This window comes from Bos taurus, chromosome 5 (genome assembly GCF_002263795.3).
Source record: "Bos taurus isolate L1 Dominette 01449 registration number 42190680 breed Hereford chromosome 5, ARS-UCD2.0, whole genome shotgun sequence".
NCBI lineage: Eukaryota > Metazoa > Chordata > Mammalia > Artiodactyla > Bovidae > Bos > Bos taurus.
The window spans coordinates 78,465,847-78,492,944 of NC_037332.1; the positions used below are offsets into that span (position 1 = coordinate 78,465,847).

Consider the following 27,098-nt stretch of genomic DNA (forward strand, 5'->3'; position numbering starts at 1 on the left):
GAATTCAGGTTTCTTTATCCATGAACATTCTTCAGTAGGGCCTATGAATTTTCAGAGACTCCTCTACCTTCTTTTGCTTGATTTTCTTTGTGACCAGCAGCCTATACCTGCAAGATTGCAAACTGGATTTAGAGTTTATAGATTTAGAATGACTAATAGGCCCATCATGAATTAATGCCTCTGGTCTTGATTAGTAGCTTAGTGATTGGTATATGAAAGATAAAGAGAATTCACAGAAAATGGGCTAATTCTATCCCGTATTTGAAGAACTATACTTATCATGTATTTGAACCCAGTAGCTTTTCACTTAAATGCGTTGGAGAAGGAAATGGCAACCCACTCCAGTGTTCTTGCCTGGAGAATCCCAGGGACGGGGGAGCCTGGTGGGCTGCCGTCTGTGGGGTCGCACAGAGTTGGAAACAACTGAATCGACTTAGCAGCAGCAGCAGCAGGCAGTGTAGAACATCATCAAGGAAGTGAAGGTGGTATATAGTCAGGGATTGACATTAGAGTCAGAAGGTCAAGACTAATGCAAGTTAAAACTCAGGCTAATCCAGAAACATAAAAATAGCTAACTCCTGTAATAACAACCATAGACTATCAGTGGCTCAAAACAATAGAAACTTACTTCTCATTCGTTGTTTAGTCTAATGTAGGCCAAGGTGGAGAGAGGCTCTATTTTGCAGAGACATTCAATGACCCAGGTTTCTTCCATGTGTGACCTTCCATCTTTACAGCCCCATTTCCATTTGCATTTAGCTGGTGAGTCACAGAAGAAAGACAGATTGTGTGCCTCAGGCTGGAAGTGATACACATCACTTCTGCTCACATTTCATTGGCAAGAGCTAGTCTTTTGGCCCCAACCCAGATGCAGGGATGTTGGGAAGGAGAGGAGAATAGGGATGTTGGTGAGCACCTGCTGTCTGTCATAAATTCAGGATCAGTGATAGCTATTCCCTGGTGCTAAGATAATTGGCATGGCTTATCCAGTGAGAATGATTTGGGGTTGTTTCAAGAAGTGCCAGAGGGAGAAAAGATGCAATCCCTTATGGATTCAGTGTCCCGTATAAATATTACCAAACTCAGGTTTGGCTGCTCAATGCTTGAAAGCCAGTACAGGTGCTGGTAGGAATGGAAGTGTTGCTGCATTCAGGAGGCCAGCAACTTTGGACACAAGCAGGCTTGTGTCCAAAAACCAGCTCCAGGAATTTTTCTCTACCATGAAATTTTTTAAAGGGAGAATTACTCGGGAAGGGGTTCAGCATCTTTGTTGTCTTCCACAGGGTGCAGACTTTCTTTTGATTGATTGATGATGAGGTAACAGGACAGTGTTCCATGACTCTGGAGCTCAGCCTGGAGTTACCATTCTCCATCTAGGTGGGGGCTTTAGTTCCTGCTGTTGCTGCTGCTGCAATCATGTCCGACTCTGCACAACCCCATAGACGTCAGCCCACCAGGCTCCCCTGCCCCTGGGATTCTCCAGGCAAGAACACTGGAGTGGGTTGCCATTTCTTTCTCCAATGCATGCAGAGGAACTCAAAGGTGTTTTGTTATGTATGTTCCTTGTGGAGGAACCAGACACAGTGTAGGCACAGTGGAAATGTTGCTTGAATGTGTTAACATTCTCCTGTCTTTAAGAAAACAAAATCTGAAACCCTTCCCTCAACCCCACATTCTCCTCCAGTATTATCACTTATCATCTTTCCAACAGAACTCCTCAAGGGTTAATTATACTCTCTGCCTGGACTTCCTCTCTTTTGCAGTCTTTCTTGGAACCATACCAGGTAGGTTTTCACCCCCACACCCTGCAGAAATCTCTTTGTTCAGGTCACAGTGACTTCCTTGTTGTTGACAACCTGCTTTAACTTGGTTTCCATGATGCTTCTGGTTTTCTCTTATTTTACTGACTGCTTTTTCTCTTTTACCTTTCTGCCAGTTCTTTTTCCTCTTCCCAGCCTCTTAATGTTGCTTGAGTCCCGGGGGGCTCTGACCTCAGCCTCTGTCTCCATCTCCAGTCATTTCCTAGGTGACGTTATCCAGCCCTGTGATGTTAAATACTGTCTTTTTTATGTAGACCCCTGAGTTTCTAAACTTTTCCCTTGAATTTAAATTCATATATCTAAATGCTTACTCAAAAATGTCTCTTGGATGTCTAGTAGGCTTCTCAGACTTACCATATCCAAAACTGAATTCTTCATTCCAGCTGCCTGACCACTATCCTCCCCCCAGCAAAACCTCCATCTTCTTTCTTTCAGTAAGTAGCTACACTGTTAATCCAGGTGCTTAGATCAAAATTCATGGTATCACAATATCCTTCTTGACTACTTCTTTCTCTCACATCTCATTCATCAGCAAATCATTATTTTATGCCTTCAGGATATATTTAAAATCTTATCACTTCTCACCACCCTAGCACTTACTATCTCTCTAATCTGTACTGCCATCATATCTTACCTGGACTGTTGCAGAAGGTCCTAACTGATCACTTTCCTTCTGCTCTTGCCCACTATAAACTGTTCTCTCAGCTGGCAGGGTGATCTGTGGAAGATACTTCAATTATTTCCCACGATGTGTGCTAAGTTGCTTCAGTCGTATCCAACTCTGCGACCCTGTGGCTATATAGCCTACCAGATTCTCTGTCCATGGGATTCTTCAGGCAAGAATACTGGAGTGGGTTGCCATTTCCTGCTCCAGGGGCTTCCCGTGATACTTAATATAAAATCAGAAATCCTCACCATTGCTTACAGTCCTCACCTGTTTTATCTGGCTCCTGGGAACCTCTGACTTCATCTTCTACCACCTCACTAGATGCATCTATGTCCTGGTCTTACTGCAGCTCAGTGGGGACAAGCTCACTTGTACCGTTGGGATTGTCCACTTGCTATTTCCCTTGGCAGAAATACTCTTTCCTGAGATGACCTCGTACATAGAATTAAGAGCACAGACTCTGGGGTTAGACTGCGTAGGTTTGAATTTCCTTGTTATCTGACCTGAGCAAGTTATTTAACCTTTTTGTGCCCCAGTTTCTACATCAGTAAAATGAGAATGGTAATAGGATCTACTTCATATAGTAATTATGATGATAAAATGGGTTAATATATGTAGAGCACTTAAGCACCTGCCTGTAGTAAGCTCCGAGTGTTAATTGTGTGATGGTCACTACTTCATAAGGTCTCGACTTATACATTGCCTGTTCAGAGGTGTTTAGTTGGAGGATCATCAGAATGAATATTGAATATGCAGCCTCCTCGGGCACCTACTTTGAAGAGGACAGCTTACTGTGGTGTAGAGACAGCACATGTGTAGCAAATGTCTTTCTATGAATGTCACAGAAGTGCCCCCTTATTTTATTTATCACCCTGATGGTGCCCTCTCCCCCTCACCCACACCTGCTTCTCTTTCCCTGTGAAAGTGAAGTCAGTTGTGTCTGACTCTTCGCGACCCCATGGGCTGTAGCCTACCAGGCTCCTCTCTCCATGGGATTTTCCGGGCAAGAATACTGGAGTGGGTTGCCATTTCCTTCTCCAGGCGATCTTCCCGACCCAGGGACTGAACCCGGGTCTCCTGCATTTTAGGCAGACGCTTTACTGTCTGAGCCACCAGGGAAATCCCACTGCTGCCCTAGTGTTCCCCTTCCCAGCTCCTGCTTATGCCAATTCAGGTTGGGTCTTGGGAGGCAAACATTTGGAGACCTTTGGAGGTAGACATGGGAAGGAGGAGTTGTCACCACCACATCGTCCCTTTTTCTTTGCCTCAGCATGGGTTTCATCATAGGTAGCATCCATAGTGTCTCCATTTACTTCTGTCACCTTTGTTATCATACTGAGGAAGATTTACTGATTGTGAGCATTCTGTCCACGTGTGTGTGTCTATGTTTTAACTTCCCTTTAGAGAGAAAAGGAATAAAATGAAAAAAAGACAGGGTGGAAGAGATTACCTGTTTCAGCTTCCCTTCTGTTTTCATTGTTCCCATCAACAAACTTTCTTTAAAACATCTAGACTTCAGTGACATCCTTCAGGGATAGGCACATAGGGAAGTATTGGGAGCCTTGGCCTTGTTTTGTGGAGAAATACCCTGCTCAGAAATAGGCTGTGGTGGAAATGGATAATGAAGAAGGGAATTCACTGGGGCCCTAGGAGTGAGAAGGTTCAGAGAGGAAATGAGTGAAGAAATACATAACGGGGACATTCAGCCTGAGAAATAGCTCCGAGATTCACAGATCTCTCTCTGCTTACAATGTCATGCACAGACTAGAGAAATCCTCACCAGTGGCTGGAGCAGGGGCAGTGTCCCTGCTCCCATTGCCAGTTGAAAGGAAACGTGGAGCTTCCAGAAGGTCAGACCTTATGCTCCCAACCACAGGGGAAAGAGGTATATTATTGATATTCTGACGTCATCTACAAAGTGAAAGGAGGCTCAGACACTTTATAATATGCCATATTTCAGAAACTGTGAGAGTTTAAGAAATGTTAGAGCTCAGTCCTTCTGGACCTGCCTGTATACATTTTTGTATGTTAAGTGAAATATTATTCACATTTCTTTTGTAGTTATACATTATCTTTTTTAATATATATGCTATAAAGTAGAATGCAATCCAAATTTGGTCTAATGGTGATTCTCATTATAGCTTTGCATGAAGCAGATGCACTATTTCACTGGAAGTTCTCTCAATTATTTAGACCATAGTTAATTGGATTTTGGGATCTGGAGGTAGTGATAAAATAATTGAACCTCAAATCTATTAACATTATTTTTGCTTATGTACCATTTTCTGTATAACTGGTCAGAATAAAATGATCTAAAATAACTTTCGTATTTTTTCATTTTTGGCCAATGAAACCAGAAACAACGGCTATATGAAATAATTGGGACTGTTGGTAAATATAATGGCAGCAATACTCTGAACACAACCAAGAGTTTCTACCTTTATCAGGGCACATTTAGGCTTTAGATGAGAGCTGGGCAGAATTGTCAGACCATTGAATGGATTAGTTTCCCTGCTTTGTGTCTCATTTTTATAAGAAGGATATTCAGTATCAGTAGTAAAGTTTGTGCTCACTTTTCCAAACGGGGAGATTTTTTGCTGCTTGGAGTAGTCCAATATTATTCTACTCTGCTACTCTCCTCTCTAATTTGTAGTTGTTATTCTTTTGAGCCAGAAAGAGGAAATGCCATAGTATATATTTAGTCACAGAGCTCTACTGTAAATTCCCCCCTTCACCCCAGGTGTGAATATTTTAATAGCTTGTGTCCTCATTGTAGTAAAACTTTTCCCCAAGAGTTGATATTTCTTAAAGTACCTAAGAGGATAGTTGACTAATGGAATCTTTACTGAGCAAACTTCAGCTTGTGTTTGCATAGTAATTTACAAAAGATAGAATAATTAAAAGATTGGATGTAATATATGTTTTTGTCCTTACATTAAATCATTTTTTAATTTAAAAATTCTTTTTTAATTTAAACTTTACAATTTGTAAAAGTTTTAAAGACTTGTTTAAAAAAATTTTTAAACAGACTTGATTTTTAGAAACAGTTTTAGATTTACAGAAAAATTGAGAAGCTAATACAGAGTTCTCACACACAACCCCCCATCCATGCACATAGTTTTCCCTATCATTTACAACCTAGGGTGGTGCCATACATGTGTTGTAATTAATGAATCAATATTATTGTTAACTAAAATCTATACTTTATTCAAATTTCCTGGTGTTTACTCAATGTCCTTTCTCTGTTGGAGGAGCCCATCCAGTATACCACATTACACCTTTCTTCTCTCCTTAGGCTCCTCTCAGCTATGATAGTTTCTGAGACCTTACTTGTTTTTGATGACCTTGACAGTTTTGACAAGTATTCATCCAGGTGTATTGTAGGTTGCTCCTCTTGGAATTTGTCTGACTTTTTTCTACTGGTTAGACAGGGGTTGTAAGATCATATGGACTATGTTTAGCCTTGTAAAAATTGCCAAACTGTCTTTCCTAAGAGGTTATACCTTTTTGCATTACCGCCAGCAATTTATGAGCGTTCTGTCTCTTTGCATACTTATCAGATTTTGGTATAGTCAGTTTCTTGAACTTCAGCCAATCTGATAGGTTTACAGAAGTTGGGATGCAATTTCCATAGTTCGTCATTTAGTCTTACTATCATATTTTATTATATCTGGCATTAGCTTTCTGCTGATACTTCTTTTTAAATTAGCATTAAGAAAAGAACATGCACCTTTTCGCATATGAATAATTGTTACAGATGTTTAAATGGCATTTCACTTATTACATTAAAATGCAATTACTTATTCTCTTTGCTTTCTTATCACTAATAACCTATAAGCTACATACTATTGGTGTTGTGTTCTGTTGATGTTAATGTCTCATGTTTAATTGCTTTTGTTTAATTTTTTTAATTCTTATTTTCCATTCTTCAAAGTCATTATTGCTTTTTTGTTTGTGTTTCTTTGTTCATAAAAGCTTTTTTGTTTCTATTACATTATGTAGTTTTGTACCAATGGCTAGAAGCAGATCGTCATGGCAAGAGCCAAGATGCTGCAAATACGACTTCAGGTAAAAATAAAAAGTTGAGGTGTTAGAAGTTATTATTTTAATTCACCCCAAGTCCATCATAATTGTTTCATTATTCAGTTTTGCTTAGGCAAAAAAATTTGTTATTTTGTATTTCTGTTCTCTTATTTGCATCTTAATTTTTGTAAAGATCTCATTTGCTTCAAGCCTTGAAGAAATTAATTCATTAGTCTTTAAGCTCTCTTGGCAGATATGTTCTATTTTCTTAGGAGGAAAGGTTTAATTGTAGTTTAAGTTTAGTAGGAGGTTATTTGGCAATATTACTTGAAATTAAGTCTACTTGTTGCAGGGGATATTAATAATTGCACAAATTTATAATCCTTGTTTATTTCAGGATAGTGTTTGAAAGGTGGATTTTAGGTTAATTAAAGCATCCTTATGTAATTTCCATTTCCTTGGAATCCAGATTCTTAGACTGGTTCATTTTTCCTGTTAACCTAACAGTAAATTCTAAGTTAGAGGTTTATGGGTTCAAAATGCAAAGGTTAGGTTCCCCTGTCTCACATCTCCAAAAGTCATCTCAAGGATTCTTTTATTTGACTGATATTAATAGGAATAGCTGCATTTACTCACTTCTAGATCCTTAACAGTGTTGTCAGAATTTTCAGTCAGCTTCTCTCCACATTTTCTTCAAAATAATATTTGCCAAGACAGCTGTATATATAGCAATGATCTCCCCGCCTCTTTTAGAGGAGTCTAATAAGAAGTGGTGGTGGTGGTGGTGGCAGTGGTGATGATGGTTCTGTTTTTCTTTTGTTAGATTTGTATTTCTGTTTCATGGGGTTTTGTTTTTGTGAAATTCTTTTTCTCTCAAGGTGGTTTTCTTTCTCTCTTCTGGTTGATTCATTGTTCCTCTAGGGTGTGGTGTTCCTTAGTTAACAGGACAATTATGTTGAAAATAGCAGTGTCATGACTTTTTCTGATTTATTTCCTGTCACATTAATAACTTGATATATGAATGAAGATAAAGTTACTATTTTAACCAAACTCAGGCAGAAATCCATTAAAAGGTAAGTGTTGCAAGGATTTATATCCTCATTATATGCTGTTTCTTCTGCCCCTGCAGTATTTCATATTTTATTTACATTTGTGAATGATAAAATAAGCATTTTTGGTATTTGAGGGCAGGTAAAGGAGAGGGTTTCTTGATGGCTGGGTATTATCTAAGGTGAGATTATCCTTTTGCTGTGTCACTGGCACAGTCAGCAGCATAAACCTTAGAACCAGGAGAGAATTCTAGTTTTGCTTTTTCTCTGACTTAAACTGAAGTGAAATATAACCTTTTTTTTTAATGAAGAAGTAAATAATCTAAAAATTTTTAGTGTTTACATAAGAATCTAGTACCAGCTAAAGATACCATTTACTCTTTGTGAAATCAACCGTGAACCCTGACTCATTTCTTCGGACATAGTGACTCTTGAACGGTTTCGTATTGTCCACTGACTTTTCCCATGTTCACATACCCTAGAAGCATGGTGCAGAAATTGATAAACATTCACTGGGGACACCTTTGACAGTTTCTCTTCTAGAAGTGAAAGCTCTTTACTGTGTCACTTAGAAGATGAAAATATGAGGTAGAAAGATAGAGAGATGGAGTGCTTTCCTAAATAACTAAGAGGAATCCAAAGGAAAAAGATTGTTAGCCAAAGGCCTAAATTAGAAGTAATAGGTTAGTTGTTGCAACAGATCTGTTTAAATTATGTGCCTATATTCAAAACACTCCTGTGTGTTTTATATTGCATTCTCCAACAAAATTTTAGAGTGTGACTTTTCCCTGCATCTGAGATCTGTTAAGTTTCTCACTGAAAGGTGTTTTAGGATACATCTTTTAGATTTTTACCAGAGATGGAAACTGAATCTAACTAGGTGTCCACATGTGACTCATGAATTGTTTTATGATATTTTTGTTTGTACAATTACTGGTAAGTAGCATTTATCTTTGAATATATCAGCTTGTGTTTTGTAATTAGAACTTAAAAAGTAGAAAAAAACACAAGAGACAGATGGTATTGCTCCCAAGGTCTTTCTAATTCCTTAATCTCAACTTTTTGACACTGAGAATTTAAGATCTGTCCATATTAAAATATTTTATGAAACTAAGGCATTTGGAGGCAGCAGGTCTCACGGAAGTTAATTTGGTTAAGACTTTAAAGAACTGAGCTGACAGCTTTACTGAATTTTGTTATATGTAATGATCAAAGCATAGCCTTTTACCTTTTCAGGATTTTAACAGGTGATTAATTTGGCTTAGAATAGCTTCTTTTTAGAGGTTAGTGTTCTTTAATGTGTCCTGTTTACTAAACCAGACAACTCAGTAATGATGTTTCTGATTCTATTAATTCTTGTAAAAGCGTGGAGATGCAGTCACGTTTATCACGTTTATCAGAGGATTTTGTGAAAACTCAAGCAAACTTGCCTCCTTTGGGCACTGCACCATTAAGTTTATATATGTAAAAAATTTCAGAATCTTAGTTACAGTTAGTTTATTTTGAAATGTTTCTTTAGTGAGTTAAATGTTTCCAAATAGGATTTTTTTTTTTTTTTTTTTGGTCATCATGTGTTGAAATGAGGACAGTAATTAGGTCACAGCAAGGATTATTTTAGCGTATCTTGATTTTTAGTATTAGTTGTCTAGCCAGGATTTTAAAATTTGTATTATGAAGTTTTAAATGCACATCTCTTATTAAAAGTTCCTTTTTAGTTGTCCATGGAAAAATTTACAAGCCAGACTATTAGAGGTAGAAAGTGAATCAGATTTCAACACTATCACTCAGTGTATTTACAAAATAAAAATAAAATTATGACATGCTTTTGAAAAAATTCTGCATATTAACTAATTATTAATTATCTGTTGTAGGTGAAAATTTTGACCAGAGTCCTTTGAGAAGAACATTCAAATCCAAAGTTCTGGCCCACTATCCTCAGAATATAGAATGGAACCCTTTCGATCAAGATGCAGTAAACATGGTATGTGGTTTTTTTCTCCTCTTCAAGGCCTTCTTTTTATTTTATTAATATGACAGTTGTGACTATATTTGAATTTGTACATTATTTCATTTCATTTAAGCCTTTAAATAAAAAAAATTTTTAAATAGTATTATCCTTACTTTACAGCTGTGGAAAATGAAGCTCAGAGAAGCTAAGTAACTTGCCTAAGATCCCCATAGCTAATTAGTACATACAACAGCCCCTAAGCAGCCTGTTTTCTTTTCCTGCCATTAAGCTGTGTGGTGAATTTGCATTAATTAATACATAGATTCTTTGACAACAGTGATAATAGTTTGTTTCCTGGAGAGGAGCCTGATGGAAGGTACATGATTACAGTTTTCATATTTCAAGGAATGTTATATGATGGGTCTGTAATTTATTATGTTCACAAAGTAAGGTAGGAAAGGAACTTAAGTGCCTCATTTAGATGTTAGTAGGAATTTGTTTATAAGGAATTTAAAATAATGTAATGAGTTACCAGTGGTGATTATAAGTCCCATTAGAGGTTCTTAAAAATACAGTCGGTCATAATTGTCCCATTAGAGGTTCTTAAAAGTAGTCAGTCATAATTTTCAGGTCAGTTAGGAACAGTTCTTCTTAGAAATCTGGAAAATATTTTGTACCTCCATGAACTCTGCAGTTATAAAAATCAGGGGGTCCCAAAGTGAGCAAATCAGAGATCAGGCACCATAGGGACAAAAATGATTAAAGGTAGACTAAGACACATAGATGTGGTTCTTTATGAGTATTTTAAAGGTGGAACCAAAGGATCCCATTATGATGTGATACTCTAAGGGAAGAAAATATTTAGTAGATACCTGTTAGGTCCCTTATATGTGTTACTTTCACATACTTGCTTACACATACCGAGTGAGGATTATTATTCATATTTTACAGAGATTAAGTTAGTTGCCCAAAGTTGTACAGGGAGTCTCAGAGATTAAATCCAGATTATTTTTACTCTCTAGTTCACTTTTTTCCCACCTGCATGCTACTTCCCCCAAAGAAAAACTATATGTTTTTAATAACTTGGTTTTCACCTGCTCTCAGGGATATGATATTTCTATATCACAGTAAACCCATTCCAGTCTGATGTTACTCCAAGAAGGGAATTTCATGGTACCTTTTCTAAGGACAGATGACTAAGGCATATGGTACTTCGACTTCGATTCTTTACAGAGCATGGTATAGTTACTTCTCTAAACTGTTGCCCTATACTAGAGTAACAGGAGATGTCACTTTGCTAGAAGTTAATACTGTAGGGCCTAGCCTCATCTTTGGTGAAGACAGTGCTGTAGATATTAAGCAGAATACAACTGTTAGTCATATTTATGAGACTTGGAGAAGTGCAGACAAGCTTCTTACTAAAATAGTCAGCAAAAAGCAGTGACAGAAAATAAATTATCAGCTGCTTATGTCAGAAAATTAATGGAAAGATATTAATGATATAAAAGAGTACCTAATGAAACATTGGAAGAATGGATAAGAATGTAAATGGATTATAACACTAATTTTCTTAAATTAGTGATATGTTTCAAAGTATTTATAAATTATGTGAGAAGTCAGAATGGTGTCCAAAACTAGATTCTTATTATCATATGAATCCATAGTCATTTGAACAAAATGCCGCACTTGATGTATTTTATTACTTTTAATCATTTGGATGTCTTAATAGTAAGATATCTGTGTTAACCTTTGCCTCTGTCTAGCATTTATCTTTTGGAGAAGGAAATGGCAACCCACTCCAGTACTCTTGCCTGGAAAATCCCATGGATGGAGGAGCCTGGTAGGCTACAGTCCATGGGGTCACAAAGACTTGGACACGACTGACCGACTTCACTTTCACTTTTCACTTTCATGCATTGGAGAAGGAAATGGCAACCCACTCCAGTGTTCTTGCCTGGAGAATTCCAAGGGCGGGGGAGCCTGGTGGGCTGCCGTCTGTGGGGTCGCACAGAGTCGGATACAACTAAAGTAACTTAGCAGCAGCAGCAGCAGCATTTATCTCTAAAGCAATTGTCTGCTTCCTTGACTGTCTTTAATATTTTCTTTACCTGTTGTCTCTGAGTTATTTTATGTAAACAGGAAACATTTCCCTCTGAAGAACAGACTTGTAGGCTTGTGTTTTGATGCTTAAACACAATACAGCATTTTGTTTTTTGCTGCAGATCTAAAAGGATTTACTAGTACTCCTTGAAAATCTCTGTAAAGCATTCCATTAAACTAGTATGCATTTGGGTCATAGATTTACTGCCCTTAATTTCCTCTTTGATTTATTAGTAAGTGCATTTGTATGAATCTATAATTTATTCCCACCTAAAGATAGAAAGCTTTGTTGTTAGCTTTAGCAAAATTCCACTCCAGTAAGTTACTGCCTTCTATAGTATCACTCATTCTGCTAAACAAAGTGGAGCTTTAAATAAGGATCATTCAGTTCAGTTCAGTCTCTCAGTCGTGTCCGACTCTTTGCGACCCCATGAACTGCATCATGCCAGGCCTCCGTGTCCATCACCAACTCCTGGAGTCCACCCAAACCCATGTCCATTGAGTCAGTGATGCCATCCAACCATCTCATCCTCTGTTGTCCCCTTCTCCTCCTGCCCTCAATCTTTCCCAGCATCAGGGTCTTTTCAAATGAGTCAGCTCTTCGCATCAGGTGCCCAAAGTATTGGAGTTTCAGCTTCAACATCAGTCCTTCCAATGAACACCCAGGACTGATCTCCTTTAGGATGGACTGTTTGGATCTCCTTGCAGTCCAAGGGACTCTCAAGAGTCTTCTCTAACACTACAGTTCAAAAGCATCAATTCTTACTGAGCTCAGCTTTCTTCACAGTCCAACTCTCACATCCATACATGACCACTGAAAAAACCATAGCCTTGACTAGATGGACCTTTGTTGACAAAGTAATGTCTCTGCTTTTTAATATGCTGTCTAGGTTGGTCATAACTTTCCTTCCAAGGAGTAATTGTCTTTTAATTTCATGGCTGCAGTCACCATCGGCAGTGATTTTGGAGCCCAGAAAAATAAAGTCAGCCACTGTTTCCACCGTTTCCGCATCTATTTGCCATGAAGTGATGGGACCAGATGCCACGATCTTAGTTTTCTTAATGTTGAGCTTTAAGCCAACTTTTTCACTCTCCTCTTTCACTTTCATTAAGAAGCTCTTCAGTTCTTCTTCACTTTCTGCCATGAGGGTGGTATCATCTGCATATCTAAGGTTATTGATATTTCTCCCAGCAATCTTTGATTCCAGCTTGTGTTTCCTCCAACCCAGCGTTTCTCATGATGTACTCTGCATTTAAGTTAAATAAGCAGGGTAACAATATACATCCTTGACGTACTCCTTTCCCAATTTGGAACCAGTCTGTTGTTCCATGTCCAGTTCTAGCTGTTGCTTCCTGACCTACATACAGGTTTCTCAGGAGACAGGTCAAGTGGTCTGGTATTCCCATCTCTTTCAGAACTTTCCACAGTTTATTGTGATCCACACAGTCAAAGGCTTTGGCATAGTCAATAAAGCAGAAATAGATGTTTTTCTGGAACTCTCTTTTTCCATGATCCAGTGGATGTTGGCAATCTGATCTCTGGTTCCTCTGCCTTTTCTAAAACAAGCTTGAACATCTGAAAGTTCACGGTTCGTGTATTGCCTGGCTTGGAGAATTTTAAACATCACTTTACTAGTGTGTGACACTAATTTCATACAAATTAAGTCCCCCAAAGCAATGAAACTTGTTAAACAACAACAAAAAATCCCGTATGTGAGTGCAATGCATATGTAACAGCAAATAAGTATGTGACATTTGAAATTTTCTGAATTAATTGCTTTTGAAACAGGTGAAAAAAAAAAAAAGAAAACTATATAATTTGAACTTTTAACTATCATGCTTAATTTCTCAAAGGAAGGCAGTTAGTCTTGGAACTTCTATTATTTGTTGTAGTAAATCTCCTGTTCATTTAAAACTTTTCCTCAATTCTTCCTTTTCTTTGGGTTTGGATGTCCTATAGTCCAGGTAGGGATATATATTCATAGATCTGTATTCTAATCTTCTACTATATTGCTTAGAGCAATTGCTTATAAACTTAATGTTATTAAACTGTTTAATGTCACATCACTATCAATAAAATATTTTTGAGTGTGCAAAAAAAAAAATTGCTTTTATATCTCTTTTGGTTGTGGATTCACAGATTTTTGTGGGAAAAAAATGGAAGTATCATAAAGCAGAGAGAAAAAAAAAATCATATACCCACCACCAAGAAGTAACAGATGTCAACATTTGACAAATTTGCTTCAGAGCCATACCTTTCCTCTTAAATGAAACAAAGCAATGCAAATGGAGCTGAAGTCCCCCCCCCCGCCATTTCAGATCTCCTAATGAAAACTGTGTATTAGCGTCTGTGACTGTCTATGTAATGTTCTAGTAGACAGAGCTTATACTTAAGAATGTGGTGAACCTAGGAATGGTTAGGAAGAAAATGTGGTCAGTAGCTTTTTAAGCATGTTCTGTGAAATATTAAGATTCCATTTTGTGTATATGTCCTAAATAAAACATCTGATATATAAATTTTCAGATAATTGAAGACTAATAACTATTATATAGCTGTTTATAAAGCTCAGTTTACTGTTTACTTTGATCCCAAAGAAGAGTGGAGTGGAATGAAGAGTAAAGAGTAAAGGATACATTGTAACTGACCCCCTGCTGCCTGTCTTTTTCATTCTCCACACTACAGCTTCTGTTTCTGCTTTCCTTCCTCTCTGAAAGGAAGACATTTTCCTGTCTCTCTTCCACTTCTTCCTCTAGTGAATTCTTCATATTGACATTTCAGATTTCATTTTAAACATGATTTCCTCAAAGAAGCCATCCCTGACCACCACCTTCACCACCCTTCCAACATTTAGCCAGGTCCCCTTAAGTTCTCTTGGCACCATGTACCTTTTTGTAGCACCATTACAGTTACAATTAATTAATTATATAGCTGGTTGTCCTACTCCTTGTCTCCTGCTATAAAGTAAGAACCATTAGGACAGGAACACACTCTTACTGATTGTAATAGATGGCTCAGAGTTAAAGAATTCGCCGGCTTAGCAGGAAATGTAGGTTTGATCCCTGGATCGGGAAGATCCCTTGGAGAAGGAAATGCAGTCCCCTCCAGCATTCTTGCCTGGAAAATCCAACAGGCAGAGGAGCCTGGCGGTCTACATTCCATGGGGTTGCAAAGAGTCAGATACCACTTAGCGACTAAACCACCATATCCTTAGCTTTGCACATAGGTGAGGTTCAGACCATTAAATAAATGAAGGAGTATATGCTTGCTTACAGAACTTCGCTTCCCCATCTTTGATCAGGTATCACCTCTACTGCAAAACTATCTCTTAAGCAGGAATAGTTAGGTGCTCTGTCTTCTCTGTTCCTGAAACATGTTGAACACTCTCTGTAGCAATAGGGATCACATTATTTTGTAACTGTTGGTTTATATGTCTCTGTTTCCTATTAGAGTGTAAGCTCCCAGAGGTAAAAAATTATTTTCATATTTGTCTTCTGAGTTATCAAGATCTAATGCAATATATGAGATAAAGTAAATGTTTATTAAATGAAGAAGGGAAAGAGAAGGAAAGAAGGAAGGAACAGAAAACTAACCGACTCATTAAGAGTTTTCTCAATAGCTTTTATTTGTAACATAAGAGAAAAGGAATGGGATTGATAGAGCCATAGAAAATGGGGGAAAAATTGTTGCAGTTCTAGCCACACTGACTAAAAGAATCCAGAGAGATAATAAGGATATTTGGTCACTCAAACCAAGAAAGGTACACAGACAGCATTGTGAGCCTACTGTGGCTCGAGTAATCTAGCCAATGACAATCTGATTAGCAGTGACAGCTCTTAAGTTTTTTAGTTGTTGTGAGAGTGGGGTGGGGAGAGGATATTGTTAGTAAACATCAGTATTAGAGGATAAAAGATATTGATTGTCATGGTGAGCAAATCTTGATTTATAGTTTAGAATTATGAAAAATAAGTCATATGATTCTCACTTTTAAAAATGAAAAACAATAGCATTTTCCAACTATGGTTCCCAGATTAGAAATATAATTCTTATTTTTTTTTTTTTAATTTGTAGGGAGTTTAAGAATTCCTACATCTGCTATCTGTAGCATAGAAAGTCATTCTTCCCTTTGGGCATAACTTTTGGCAAGCTTTTCCTGTAAATGTCTGAATGCATGCTAAAGAAAGCTACAGACCCTTAAGGGAATATTTGGCAGCTCTTCAAAAACAGTTTGAGCTTGAATTTAATGGTTTATGATGTCAGGAAAGCCTGTCAATTAAATTAAGTCTTTATGTTGACTTTGGAGGTCACTGTGTATTGCCTACTTTATATAAGAGAACTATGGACTGAATGAAGAGATGAACTAAATCTGATCCTGTTCCCTGAACTGTTGTTTTTGATTGTTTTCTTGTTCGTTGATTTATTCATTCATTTAAAAGACACTTATGTATGCCACGCACTATGCTGTGCACGTTTGCGCTTAGCCTGAGGCAAGACTGATTCACATCATCCTTCCTATAACCTTTATTGACTCTAATGTGTCAGATGAATTTTCATTCATAATCAGTAGAGGATCTCATTGACTTGTTATAATGAAAGCAACCTTAATCTAAAGGCCTAATTATGAAAATATCCTGCCATGGCCTTTTTTTCCCCAAGATTAGGAATAAGCAAAATTTCCCCCCAACAAATCCAGATATTCATGTGTTTTATCTAAATCTGTATCTTATTCTGCCCAAATATACACATTAATTTAATTTTTGTCAACATACATATATAATAATGATTAAAGCTACTATCAGATCAGATCAGTCGCTCAGTCGTGTCCGACTCTTTGCAACCCCATGAATCGCAGCATGCCAGGCCTCTCTGTCCATCACCAACTCCCGGAGTTCACCCAGACTCACGTCCATTGAGTCAGTGATGCCATCCGCCATCTCATCCTCTGTCATCCCCTTCTCCTCCTGCCCCCAATCCCTCCCAGCATCAGAGTCTTTTCCAGTGAGTCAACTCTTTGCATGAGGTGGCCAAAGTACTGGAGTTTCAGCTTTAGCATCATTCCTTCCAAAGAAATCCCAGGGCTGATCTCCTTCAGAATGGACTGGTTGGATCTCCTTGCAGTCCAAGGGACTCTCAAGCGTCTTCTCCAACACCACAGTTCAAAAGCATCAATTCTTTGGCACTCAGCCTTCTTCACAGTCCAACTCTCACATCCATACATGACCACAGAAAAAACCATAGCCTTGACTAGACGAACCTTTGTTGGCAAAGTAATGTCTCTGCTTTTGAATATGCTATCTAGGTTGGTCATAACTTTCCTTCCAAGGAGTAAAGCTACTATAGCTGTTTCCAATTCTCATGTTCAGTGATGTGAAATGTAAAGACATTTTCACTGAGATATTTATGCTGAGCTTCACAGTTTTTGCTTTTTACCTTTATCAGTCACCATTTATTATGGCCCAAATACTACATTGTTCCATGTGTGGTACTCTTGAATGGTTAAAGCTATTACCAGTGCTTGAGTAGTTTTTCAGTCTAGAGGTGAAACAAAATTAGAGAAACTACTGATGTGTGTCATACATATGCAATGTACATATACTTTGGTGCAAGGCTTTAACTGCTTCATTCAATAAAAGCTTTTTAGAGGAGAAGTGACATTTTAATGGCATTTATGGGATGAAAACACTATTTTTTTAATGGAAAAATAAATTAAGGCCTCTTTAAGGTAGTTATATGGAGACTTACAGGAAGTAAGGAACTGTTTTGGGTAAGCTGCATAACAAACCATGTCAGTGTTACTTAAGTGACTTAAAACATAGACTTGCTGTTTTTTTTCCCCCCACACAAAGGGCCAGATAGTAAATAGCTGAGTGTTGTGGGCCGTGCAGTCTCTGTCACAGTGATTCAGCTCTTGTTGTAGTGCAAAACCAGCTAGACAGTGCTTAAAGGGAGTGCAGTTGTGTACCAATAAGATTTTACTTTCAAGGCATGTGGCAGATTGGATTTGACCTGTTGTTTTAAAACAAAGCCATCATTCTGCTTACAGATCTGCAGTTTGGGTAGGGTTTGGCAGAGTGGCCCTCCTGTGTTCTAGCAGGTGTCAGTTAGGGTGGATTGAAGGCTGAGGACTAGGATTGTCTGAAGACCCACAGCAGAGTAGGTGAGCTGAAGAGCAGTGGAGGGTGGAGCAAGAGCTGCTGGGGCCGAGTGATGTAGGGCCTCACAGGGGCCTTGTAGTGTGAAGATTTCACCTTCTAACAATATGAGAGACCATTGGAGGGTTTTGAATAGTGGCAAGATCAAACATATTTTTTTAAGAATCACTTTGGCTGCTCTATGAGGAGCAGGTTATTGAGGACAAGGACAAAAGCAAGGAGATGGGTTAACAGGCTATTATATTAAATAGTCATCCAGATGAGAGAATAGTATGGCTTAGATTAGAGTAGTAAGAGTAATGATGGAGGTAATCTGCTCCTGAATATATATTTGAAAGTAGAACTGGTCTTTTTTGATGGATTGGGTAATGGAGTGAGCGAGAAAGAAAGGAGTCAAGGGTGACTCCGAGGCTCTGAGCATTCCTGCTGCCTGCTTAGAACCTCTGGGGAAGCCACCGCCCTCACATGCCGGAAGGTTGATGTGCTAAGCAGCCCTCTGTTTCTGTACCTGTGCTGCTGAAAACCCTCCAGAGGTTTCTCATACCCCTCCTCAGACTTATGCTGTGACTCTCCAAGGCCCTTTGGGGTTCAGTATCTCCTGCAGTCACTCTCCTCCCCACACCTTTCATTCTGCTCCCCACCCACAGTGAACCTCACGTTCTCTCTTCTGGGCTTTTGCCTATGCCCTCTCTGCCTTCATTTCATCTCATTAACACCTGTACTTACCTCAGGTCTCCACTTGGGCTTCCTTCATTTTTTCCCCTGGTCATTTGTTATTTTTAGTCACTACGTCATGTCCACCTTACCTACCTCCTGAGACCACCTTACTTACCTCCCGAGAAATCTGCATGCAGGTCAAGAAGCAATAGTTAGAACTGGACAGGGAACAACAGACTGGTTCCAAATCGGGAAAGGAGTACGTCAAGGCTGTATATTGTCACCCTACTTATTTAACTCATATGCAGAGTACATCATGCAAAGTGCTGGGCTGGATGAAGCACAAGCTGGAATCAAGATTGCCGGGAGAAATATCAATAACCTCAGATATATAGATGACACCACCCTTATGGCAGAAAGCAAAGAGGAACTAAAGAGCCTCTTGATGAAAGTGAAAGAGGAGAGTGAAAAAGCTGGCTTAAAACTCAACATTCAAAAAACTAAGATCATGGCATCTGGTCCCATCACTTCATGGCAAATAGATGGGAAAACAATGGAAACAGTGAGAGACTTTATCTTTTTGGGCTCCAGAATCACTGTGGATGGTGACTGCAGCCATGAAATTAAGATACTTGTTCCTTGGAAGAAAAGCTGTGACCAACTTAGATAGCATATTAAAAAGCAGAGACATTACTTTGCTGACAAAGGTCCATCTAGTCAAAGCTGTGGTTTTTCCAGTGGCCATGTATGGATGTGAGAGTTGGACTATAAAGAAAGCTGAGTGCCGAAGAATTGATGCTTTAGAACTGTGGTGTTGGAAAAGAGTCTTAAGAGTTCCTTGGACTGCAGGGAGATCCAATCAGTCCATCGGAATGTTCATTGGAAGGACTGATGCTCAAGCTTTGGCCACCTGACGCGAAGAACTGACTCATTTGAAAAGACCCTGATGCTGGCAAGGATTGAAGGCAGCAGGAGAAGGGAACAACAGAGGATGAGATGATAGGATGGCCTTACTGACTTGATGGACATGAGTTTGTGCAAGCTTTGGGAGTTGGAGATAGACAGAGAGGCCTGGTGTGCTCAGTCCATGGGGAGTCAGACACGACTGAACGACTGAACTGAACTGAACTGAAATCATGTCTGACTCTTCTGCAACCCCATAGACTGTAGCCCACCAGTGCTCCTCTGTCCATGACATTTCCCAGGCAAGAATACTGGAGTGGGTTACCATTTCCTTCTCCAGGGGATCTTCCTGATCCAGGGATAGGACCTGTGTCTCCTGCTCTGACAGGTGGATTTTTTATCACTGATCTGCCAGGAAAGTGCCTTTTCTGGTAGCTCCCTCTTTTCTCATTTATGTCCTCCTATTGTGTTTTTCCTAGCAGCCTATGTTTACCCTATCACAGCACTTCCCATAGTTTATAGTTTATATATATTTTTAATAGTCTGTTATTATTGCACTGGTAACTCCAGGGGAGCAGAAACTATATTTCTCACCGTTTTATCACTATCATAGGGCCTGGCTCAGAAAGGCGGTTAATAAGTGTTTGTTCACAATTTGAATGAAAGTCATAACTCTTAAGGGAATTAAATTTTTTGATAATGTGGGGATTTGGGAGAACTTCTAAATTTTATACCAGATCAATTATTAAATCTGAAATAAAAGAAAAAAAAGTCATATGGTAAAATTATTTCTATGCAGAAAGCATATTGTAATACAAAGTAGAAAGGAATAATAGAAAAATTAATAATCATGATTTTAGGATAGTTGAATTACAATTCTGTTTTCCTTAGTACATTTCAAATTTTCTATAATTTTTCTTGTTTAAAATGTTTTAGACTCAATTCTAATTTTTTTGCTTTATAAAGTATCTTAAATATAGCATCTTTAAGTCTTCAGGTAATTTTATTCTCAAATTTAACTCAATCCTGGTTGGTTCCCAAGACCTGGGGCATAATCTCTGCTGGAAGTAATCTGAAGTGTCTTGGTTCTACCCTTCTGCTTCAGTAAAGAAAAATCAATCCATTTTTAACATTTATTTTTTCTAAGGACAAAGTATCATATTGTTCAAAAGAGCAAAAATTATACTTTTGTTTTTATTATTCTGTTTTAACTTTTTTCCATTTATCAAATGAACCTTCACCTGCTTCTGTATTCCTCTGAAACATTATCGACTTTAAAAATAGTCCTTAAATATTTGTAAAGTGTCTTTGTCTTAAGGTCACTGATGCCGCAGATGTCATAAATAAAGAAACTAAGGCTCAGAGAAGTTACATGACTTAATGAAGGTCATAAGCTCAGATAGAACTTCACAACCATTTTTCTCTGGTTTGAATTTGTTCATATATTGCCTTCTGATGCTTTTCTTCTCCTTCCTCCACAGTTGTGCATGCCTAAAGGGCTGTCTTTCAGAACACAAACTGACAACAAAGACCCTCAGTTCCACTCATTTATAATTACCCGGGAAGATGGATCTCGTACCTACGGTTTTGTTCTCACTTTTTATGAAGAAGTTACAAGTAAGCAAATCTGCACAGCAATGCAGACACTCTACCAGATGCACAATGCAGAGCATTACAGCAGCGTGTACGCTTCATCCTCCTGCAGCATGGATTCACTGGCGAGCAGTATTGACGAGGGAGATACAACTTCCCTTTTGAAACTCCAGCGATACAACTCCTATGACATCAGCAGAGACACCCTGTATGTTTCAAAAAGTATATGTTTGATCACACCACTGCCTTTCATGCAGGCCTGCAAGAAATTCCTCATCCAACTTTACAAGGCAGTTACCTCACAGCAGCCACCACCTTTGCCTCTTGAGAGCTACATCCATAATATTCTCTATGAGGTGCCCCTTCCACCTCCAGGAAGATCACTGAAATTTTATGGTGTTTATGAACCTGTCATCTGCCAGAGGCCGGGGCTCAATGAACTCCCCCTCTCCGATTACCCTCTCCGAGAGGTCTTTGAGCTCCTGGGCCTAGAGAACCTGGTGCAGGTATTTACCTGTGTTCTTCTGGAGATGCAGATCCTTCTCTATTCACAAGGTAGGTCTGCCCTAAGGTTTAGGTCTCCCAAAACCAACTGCTTATGCTCTCAGCTACTGGGGTGTATTATTAGAGCCAAATAATTGATGGTCAGAAGTCTTTTCTGTCTTGTGTAAAAGGAGAGAGTTTTAGGTAGGACCAGATGCCAAGAGGTTACTTCTCTTTTAGGTGACAGTGGCTGTAGAGAAAAAGAAGGGAAGAAATATAAAAGCATTAGCGTGGCTGATTTGCATATGTTTATTTTTTTTAATGGAAGTAACCCTTTTTTCCTGATAATACATATTTATTGTAAAAGAAGCATATTTCTCTTTATAATAAAAGTGAGAGAATCCTCTTCCTACCAAGACCATGTAGACTTCGCTCTCTCTTTTTTTTTTTTTTTACAGATTAGTAAAGGTTCACATAAAAACTCAGCTGACACTGGAAAGGGACAGACAGGATTGTTAACTCTGACGCTTTCTAAGGTGATCACCTTTGGATCTTTGCCTATGGGTGATTTCATAGAGTGAGAGAAGGGGTACAGGCATGTGAAACAGACATGATTCTCCTAGGTCTAACAGTTCCACCAAAGTTATATGGAGTTTTTGTGTTTTGTTTTTAATCCCAAAGGAAGCTATCGTTGTGATGCTTTTCATTCAGAATTCTCCCAAAACATACTTTAAAAACAAACAGAATTTGGGTTTTATTTTACCAGTGCATCTGCGATGACTAATGTTGAGCCTAGACTAAAGCACTGGTTCCAGTCTGAACCTGAATTTGCAGAGGAGATAGAGATGCTGTGTTTTTTGGATAATGAATTGACAGAAAATATAAAATAATACCTATGCATTGATGGGTTTTTCGAAAAATGTGGCACAAATATATAGTATTTTGCTAACTTGTATTTAGGCTGGCAGAACTGTAGTGCAGTCTTCTGACTGTGGCTGTTAAGCTTATTTTACCAGTTCCCTTTTTTTCTTTTCTATTTTAAATTATAAATGAGACTGAGCCAAGTAGGCTGTATTTGTACTTCCCCATCTTGTGTGTATGTTGACACTGTTTGTGTGTTGACAGCCCTTCACGAGGTTGTATTTTCTTCAGTTTATCCTCATCATGTTCTCTGATAACGTGTTCAAGTGTCTCAGTTTTTGTTGTCCGGAAGTTCTTCTCTAATGACTAATTTAAATTCTTTCCCGTCCTTGTGCTCTTACTTTCTTAGTGCTGGTCGTTACCTGAAGATCACCCTTTGGTATCCGAAATATTTAATGTTAAGTAATTCTCTCTTCTTTTCAATGTCTTCCTTTTTTCCCTGAACGGATTGGGATTAGAGAGTTGCTTGGAGGGGCAAAGGCTTGGAGCTTAATACTTTCAGGTTTATTAGCTTATTAGTAAAAAGAATTTTAGATCCTAAATTTTCAAGAGATCTTCCCAATCATTTAGTTCCATGTCCTATTCTACCTAGAGAAGCAATTTGCTATTGGAAGAATATTGATTTTTGAAGTGAAAATAATCATGAGTTCAAATCTCTGTTCTGTAACTTGCTAACTGAACCTTGGACAAGATACATAATCTTCCTATGTGTCCATCAGTTCATTTTTATGGAGATAACAGGTTTTTTTCCTTCCTCTCTCACTGATTTATTCTGACAAAGTGAGAAATCTGTGCTGACTAAATGATAGCCAATATTGTTATAATTATTATCAGTTTTATCAGTCCTACATAATCCTTTATAAATTATGCACATCTTAAGTTGTGAGAATCTGACATATTCAGTTCAGTTCAGTTGCTTAGTCATGTCCGACTCTTTGCGACCCCATGGACTGCAGCACGTCAGGCCTCCCTGTCCATCACCAACTCCCGGAACTTTCTCAAACTCATGTCGATCGAGTCAGTGATGCCATCCAGCTATCTCATCCTCTGTTGTCCCCTTCTCCTCCTGCCCTCAATCTTTCCCAGCATCAGAGTCTTTTCCAATGAGTCAGTTCTTCACAACAGGTGGCCAAAGTATTGGAGTTTCAGCTTGAGCATCAGTCCTTCCAGTGAATATTCAGGACTGATTTCCTTTAGGATGGACTGGTTGGATCTCCTTGCAGTCCAAGGGACTCTCAAGAGTCTTCTCCAACACCATAGTTCAAAAGCATCAATTCTTCAGCACTCACCTTTCTTTATAGTCCAACTGTCACATCCTACATGACTACTGGAAAAACCATAGCTTTGACTAGATGGACCTTTGTCAGCAAAGTAATGTCTCTGCTTTTTAATGTCTCTGACATATTACTGCACTTAAAATACTAACTGTTAAATAGTCCAGGCATTTGTTTCAGGGTTGAGAACTTAATAAACTTTCTCTTATACTGAAAGTCATGCTTTTTAAAGAAAAAAACCCTTCATATTCACACTTCCTGTCTTAAATAGCACTTTATGTCTTGGTGCTTTTGCACTGTCTTTCTGCTTATTCCATTTAGTTTATGGAGTCTGTTGAAAAGTTACAGTTGATTAATATCTACACATTTATTTCAATTTCAAACTAAGAAGACAATATTTATTAGCATGTTATTGTACTCAAATGAGTTTAGTTGTTTTTTTTTTTTTTTTTTTGTAACTTGATCTTTGATGCTGAGAAGAGTGAATCCTGAGATTGTAGAATTCTACATATATATATTTTTAAAGTGTCATACAAAAAAAACCTTATAATTTTCTAATCATTCACAGAAATCACTTTGTATTAGGAATTATAATTTAATTAGGTTAAAATGCCTTGTACATTTTGATTTTTCTCCCAACACTTAATCCTCTCAACAGTGAGTTATTACTGCCCATGCTTTTAATGGAGAAGGAAATGGCAATGCACTCCAGTACTATTGCTTGGAAAATCCCATGGACAGAGGAGCCTGGTAGGCTACAGTTTGTGGGGTTGCAAAGAGTCAGACATTACTGAGCAACTACACTTTCACACTTTCATGCTTTTAATGAAGGGGGAAATTAATGCTCAGGGAAGCTTGGTAACCTACCGAAGATCACATAGCTGTTGGGTAATGTGGTAGAGCTGAGAATGGGCTTGGATCTGTTTTTCTCCAGAATTCTTACCCACATGTTAGCTGTATTGGACACTGCACTTAACTTCTTCTTATCTAGCTCATTATTTATTTTTATTTTATTTTTTATTTTTTGGCCACACTGCCCAGCATATGGGACCTTAATTCCCTGATCAAGGATTGAACCCATGCCTCCTACAGTGGAAACTTGGGAGTCTTAACTACTGGACCGCCGGAGAAGTCCCTGTGTCTCAGTATTTATTTTTAAATTATAAACTCACCTCTGAGGGTCTTTTGTAAAGGTTCCATATTAAATAATTGTAGATTATCTGTGTAAATGCAGATTTTAACAGCAGGAGATCCCAGTTCGATTCATGGGTTGGGAAGATCCACTGAAGAAGGAACAGGCTACCCTCTCCAGTATTCTTGGGCTTCCCTGGTGGCTCAGCTGGTAAAGAATCCGCCTGCAATGTGGGAGACCTGGGTTTGATTGTTGGGTTGGGAAGATCCCCTGGATAAGGGAAAGGTTACCCACCCTAGTATTCTGGCCTGGAGAATTTTTTGGACTGTATAGTTCATGGGGTTGCAAAGAGTCTGACATGACTGAGCAACATTTACTTCACTTTACTTCACTTCTCCCATTAGAGAAAGAAAGGAATGAATTAAAAGTTGTTGGGTTGATCTGTACTCTGGTGCCATTTTTCATTTCTCCTGACTATATTTAGGGTTTTTAATAATATCTGATCATTTCTTGTTCACTGATGTCATACAATTTTAAAACATTGCAAATGTTGAACAATTACTATGAAAACCCAAAGTGAATAAAAGTATAGATGGATTTCAGTGATGAAGATGTCTTTCTAGACTGATTTGAAATTCTTGTCCACAGCCCATATAAATCTATCCAGTCTTTTGTTTCAAGAGTGTGTAAATCAGTCACTTTGTAGTGATAACTGGCTAGACATTTTAGCGGAGAAGAAATCCAAGAGGTAAAGACTCTTTTTTAGAACCCCGAATCAGAAAAGAGTACTTTTCTTTGAGGCCTAGAAATACTTGGAGCAAGACAGTGGGAAGATTGGAGTCTGATCATCTTTTCAAAGAAACAGTGGAAGAATAAAAAGAATTTAAACAGCAGGGTCTAACTTTTGATACCAGTAATTAAAGTCTCAGGACACTTTTGGACCTTGCTTACGTCCTTTGATTCTTCACAATGGAAATAAGCAGTTACTCACAGCCCACGCTGGGCTGGCTGCCTGTGAACCTTCACAGTGCTCCTCTCCCTCTCCTCCCTTTGCAAGCTGGGCATGAATTAACATTTTCAGAAAGTCGAAGCTGCTTGAAATTTTCTTGAAGAAGTTGGGAGCCTCCTAAACACAGGTTGCTAGTTAGGCTCAACTAAACTTTATAGCTTATTTATTATGGAGCTGATAAATCATAAAAGCAGATTTGATATTTTGATGGCAAAAAATGGATTCCCCTGACCAGTATCCAAAAGCATTAGAATTTTAACAGCTTAGGCCAATATCTTTATACTATTAGTTTTACCTTGTAGTAAATGAAAACTTAATATTAAGAAATTTTTCTTAATAAATTTTTATTACATATTCAAGAAACTTGGTCAGTTACATGACTAACAGATATCTCCTTCCAGTTTGTGTTCTTAATTTTCTTTTAGGGATCTTTTGATGAATTGATACTCTTAATTGAAATTAAAAGATGCTTACTCCTTGGATGGAGAAGGCAATGGCACCCTACTCCAGTACTCTTGCCTGGAAAATCCCATGGATGGAGGACCCTAGTAGGCTGCAGTCCATGGGGTCACTAAGAGTCGGACACGACTGAGTGATTTCACTTTCACTTTTCACTTTCCTGCATTGGAGAAGGAAATGGCAACCCACTCCAGTGTTCTTGCCTGGAGAATCCCAGGGACAGGGGAGCCTGGTGGGCTGCCGTCTATGAGGTCGCACAGAGTCGGACATGACTGAAGCGACTTAGCAGTAGCAGTACTCCTTAGAAGGAAATTTATGACCAACCTAGAAGGCAGTGGCACCCCACTCCAGTACTTTTGCCTGGAAAATCCCATGGATGGAAGAGCCTGGTAGGCTGCAGTCCATGAGGTCGCTAGAGTTGGACACGACTGAGCGACTTCACTTTCACTTTTCACTTTCACGCATTGGGGAAGGAAATGGCAACCCACTCCAGTGTTCTTGCCTGGAGAATCTCAGGGACAGGGAAGTCTGGTGGGCTGCCGTCTCTGTGGTCGCACAGAGTCGGACACGACTCAAATGACTAAGCAGTAGATAGCATATTGAAAAGCAGAGACATTACTTTGCCAACAAAGGTCCGTCTAGTCAAGGCTATGGTTTTTCCTGTGGTCATGTATGGATGTGAGAGTTGGACTGTGAAGAAAGCTGAGCGCTGAAGAATTGATGTTTTTGAACTGTGGTGTTGGAGAAGACGCTTGAGAGTCCCTTGGACTGCAAGGAGATCCAACCAGTCCATTCTGAAGGAGATCAGCCCTGGGATTTCTTTGGAAGGACTGATGCTAAAGCTGAAACTGCAGTACTTTGGCCACCTCATGCAAAGAGTTGACTCATTGGAAAAGACTCTGATGCTGGG

The 27,098-nt window shown here is 38.6% G+C and overlaps 1 protein-coding gene across 5 annotated transcripts in view; it reads left to right on the forward strand.

Moving 5' to 3' along the window:
* DENND5B (DENN domain containing 5B) overlaps positions 1-27,098 on the forward strand; it is a 220,790-nt gene that overhangs the window by 91,507 nt on the left and 102,185 nt on the right. For 2 of the 5 annotated variants that reach the window (XM_059886403.1, XM_005206831.5), the window contains exons 2-4: positions 6,490-6,555; positions 9,431-9,540; positions 20,799-21,465. In XM_059886403.1, coding sequence (XP_059742386.1) covers positions 6,490-6,555; positions 9,431-9,540; positions 20,799-21,465 — 843 coding nt within the window. Of the gene's footprint in view, positions 1-6,489; positions 6,556-6,645; positions 7,584-9,430; positions 9,541-20,798; positions 21,466-27,098 lie in introns of those variants that run through there. The other 3 variants (XM_059886404.1, NM_001205488.1, XM_059886405.1) reach the window with 2 other exon arrangements.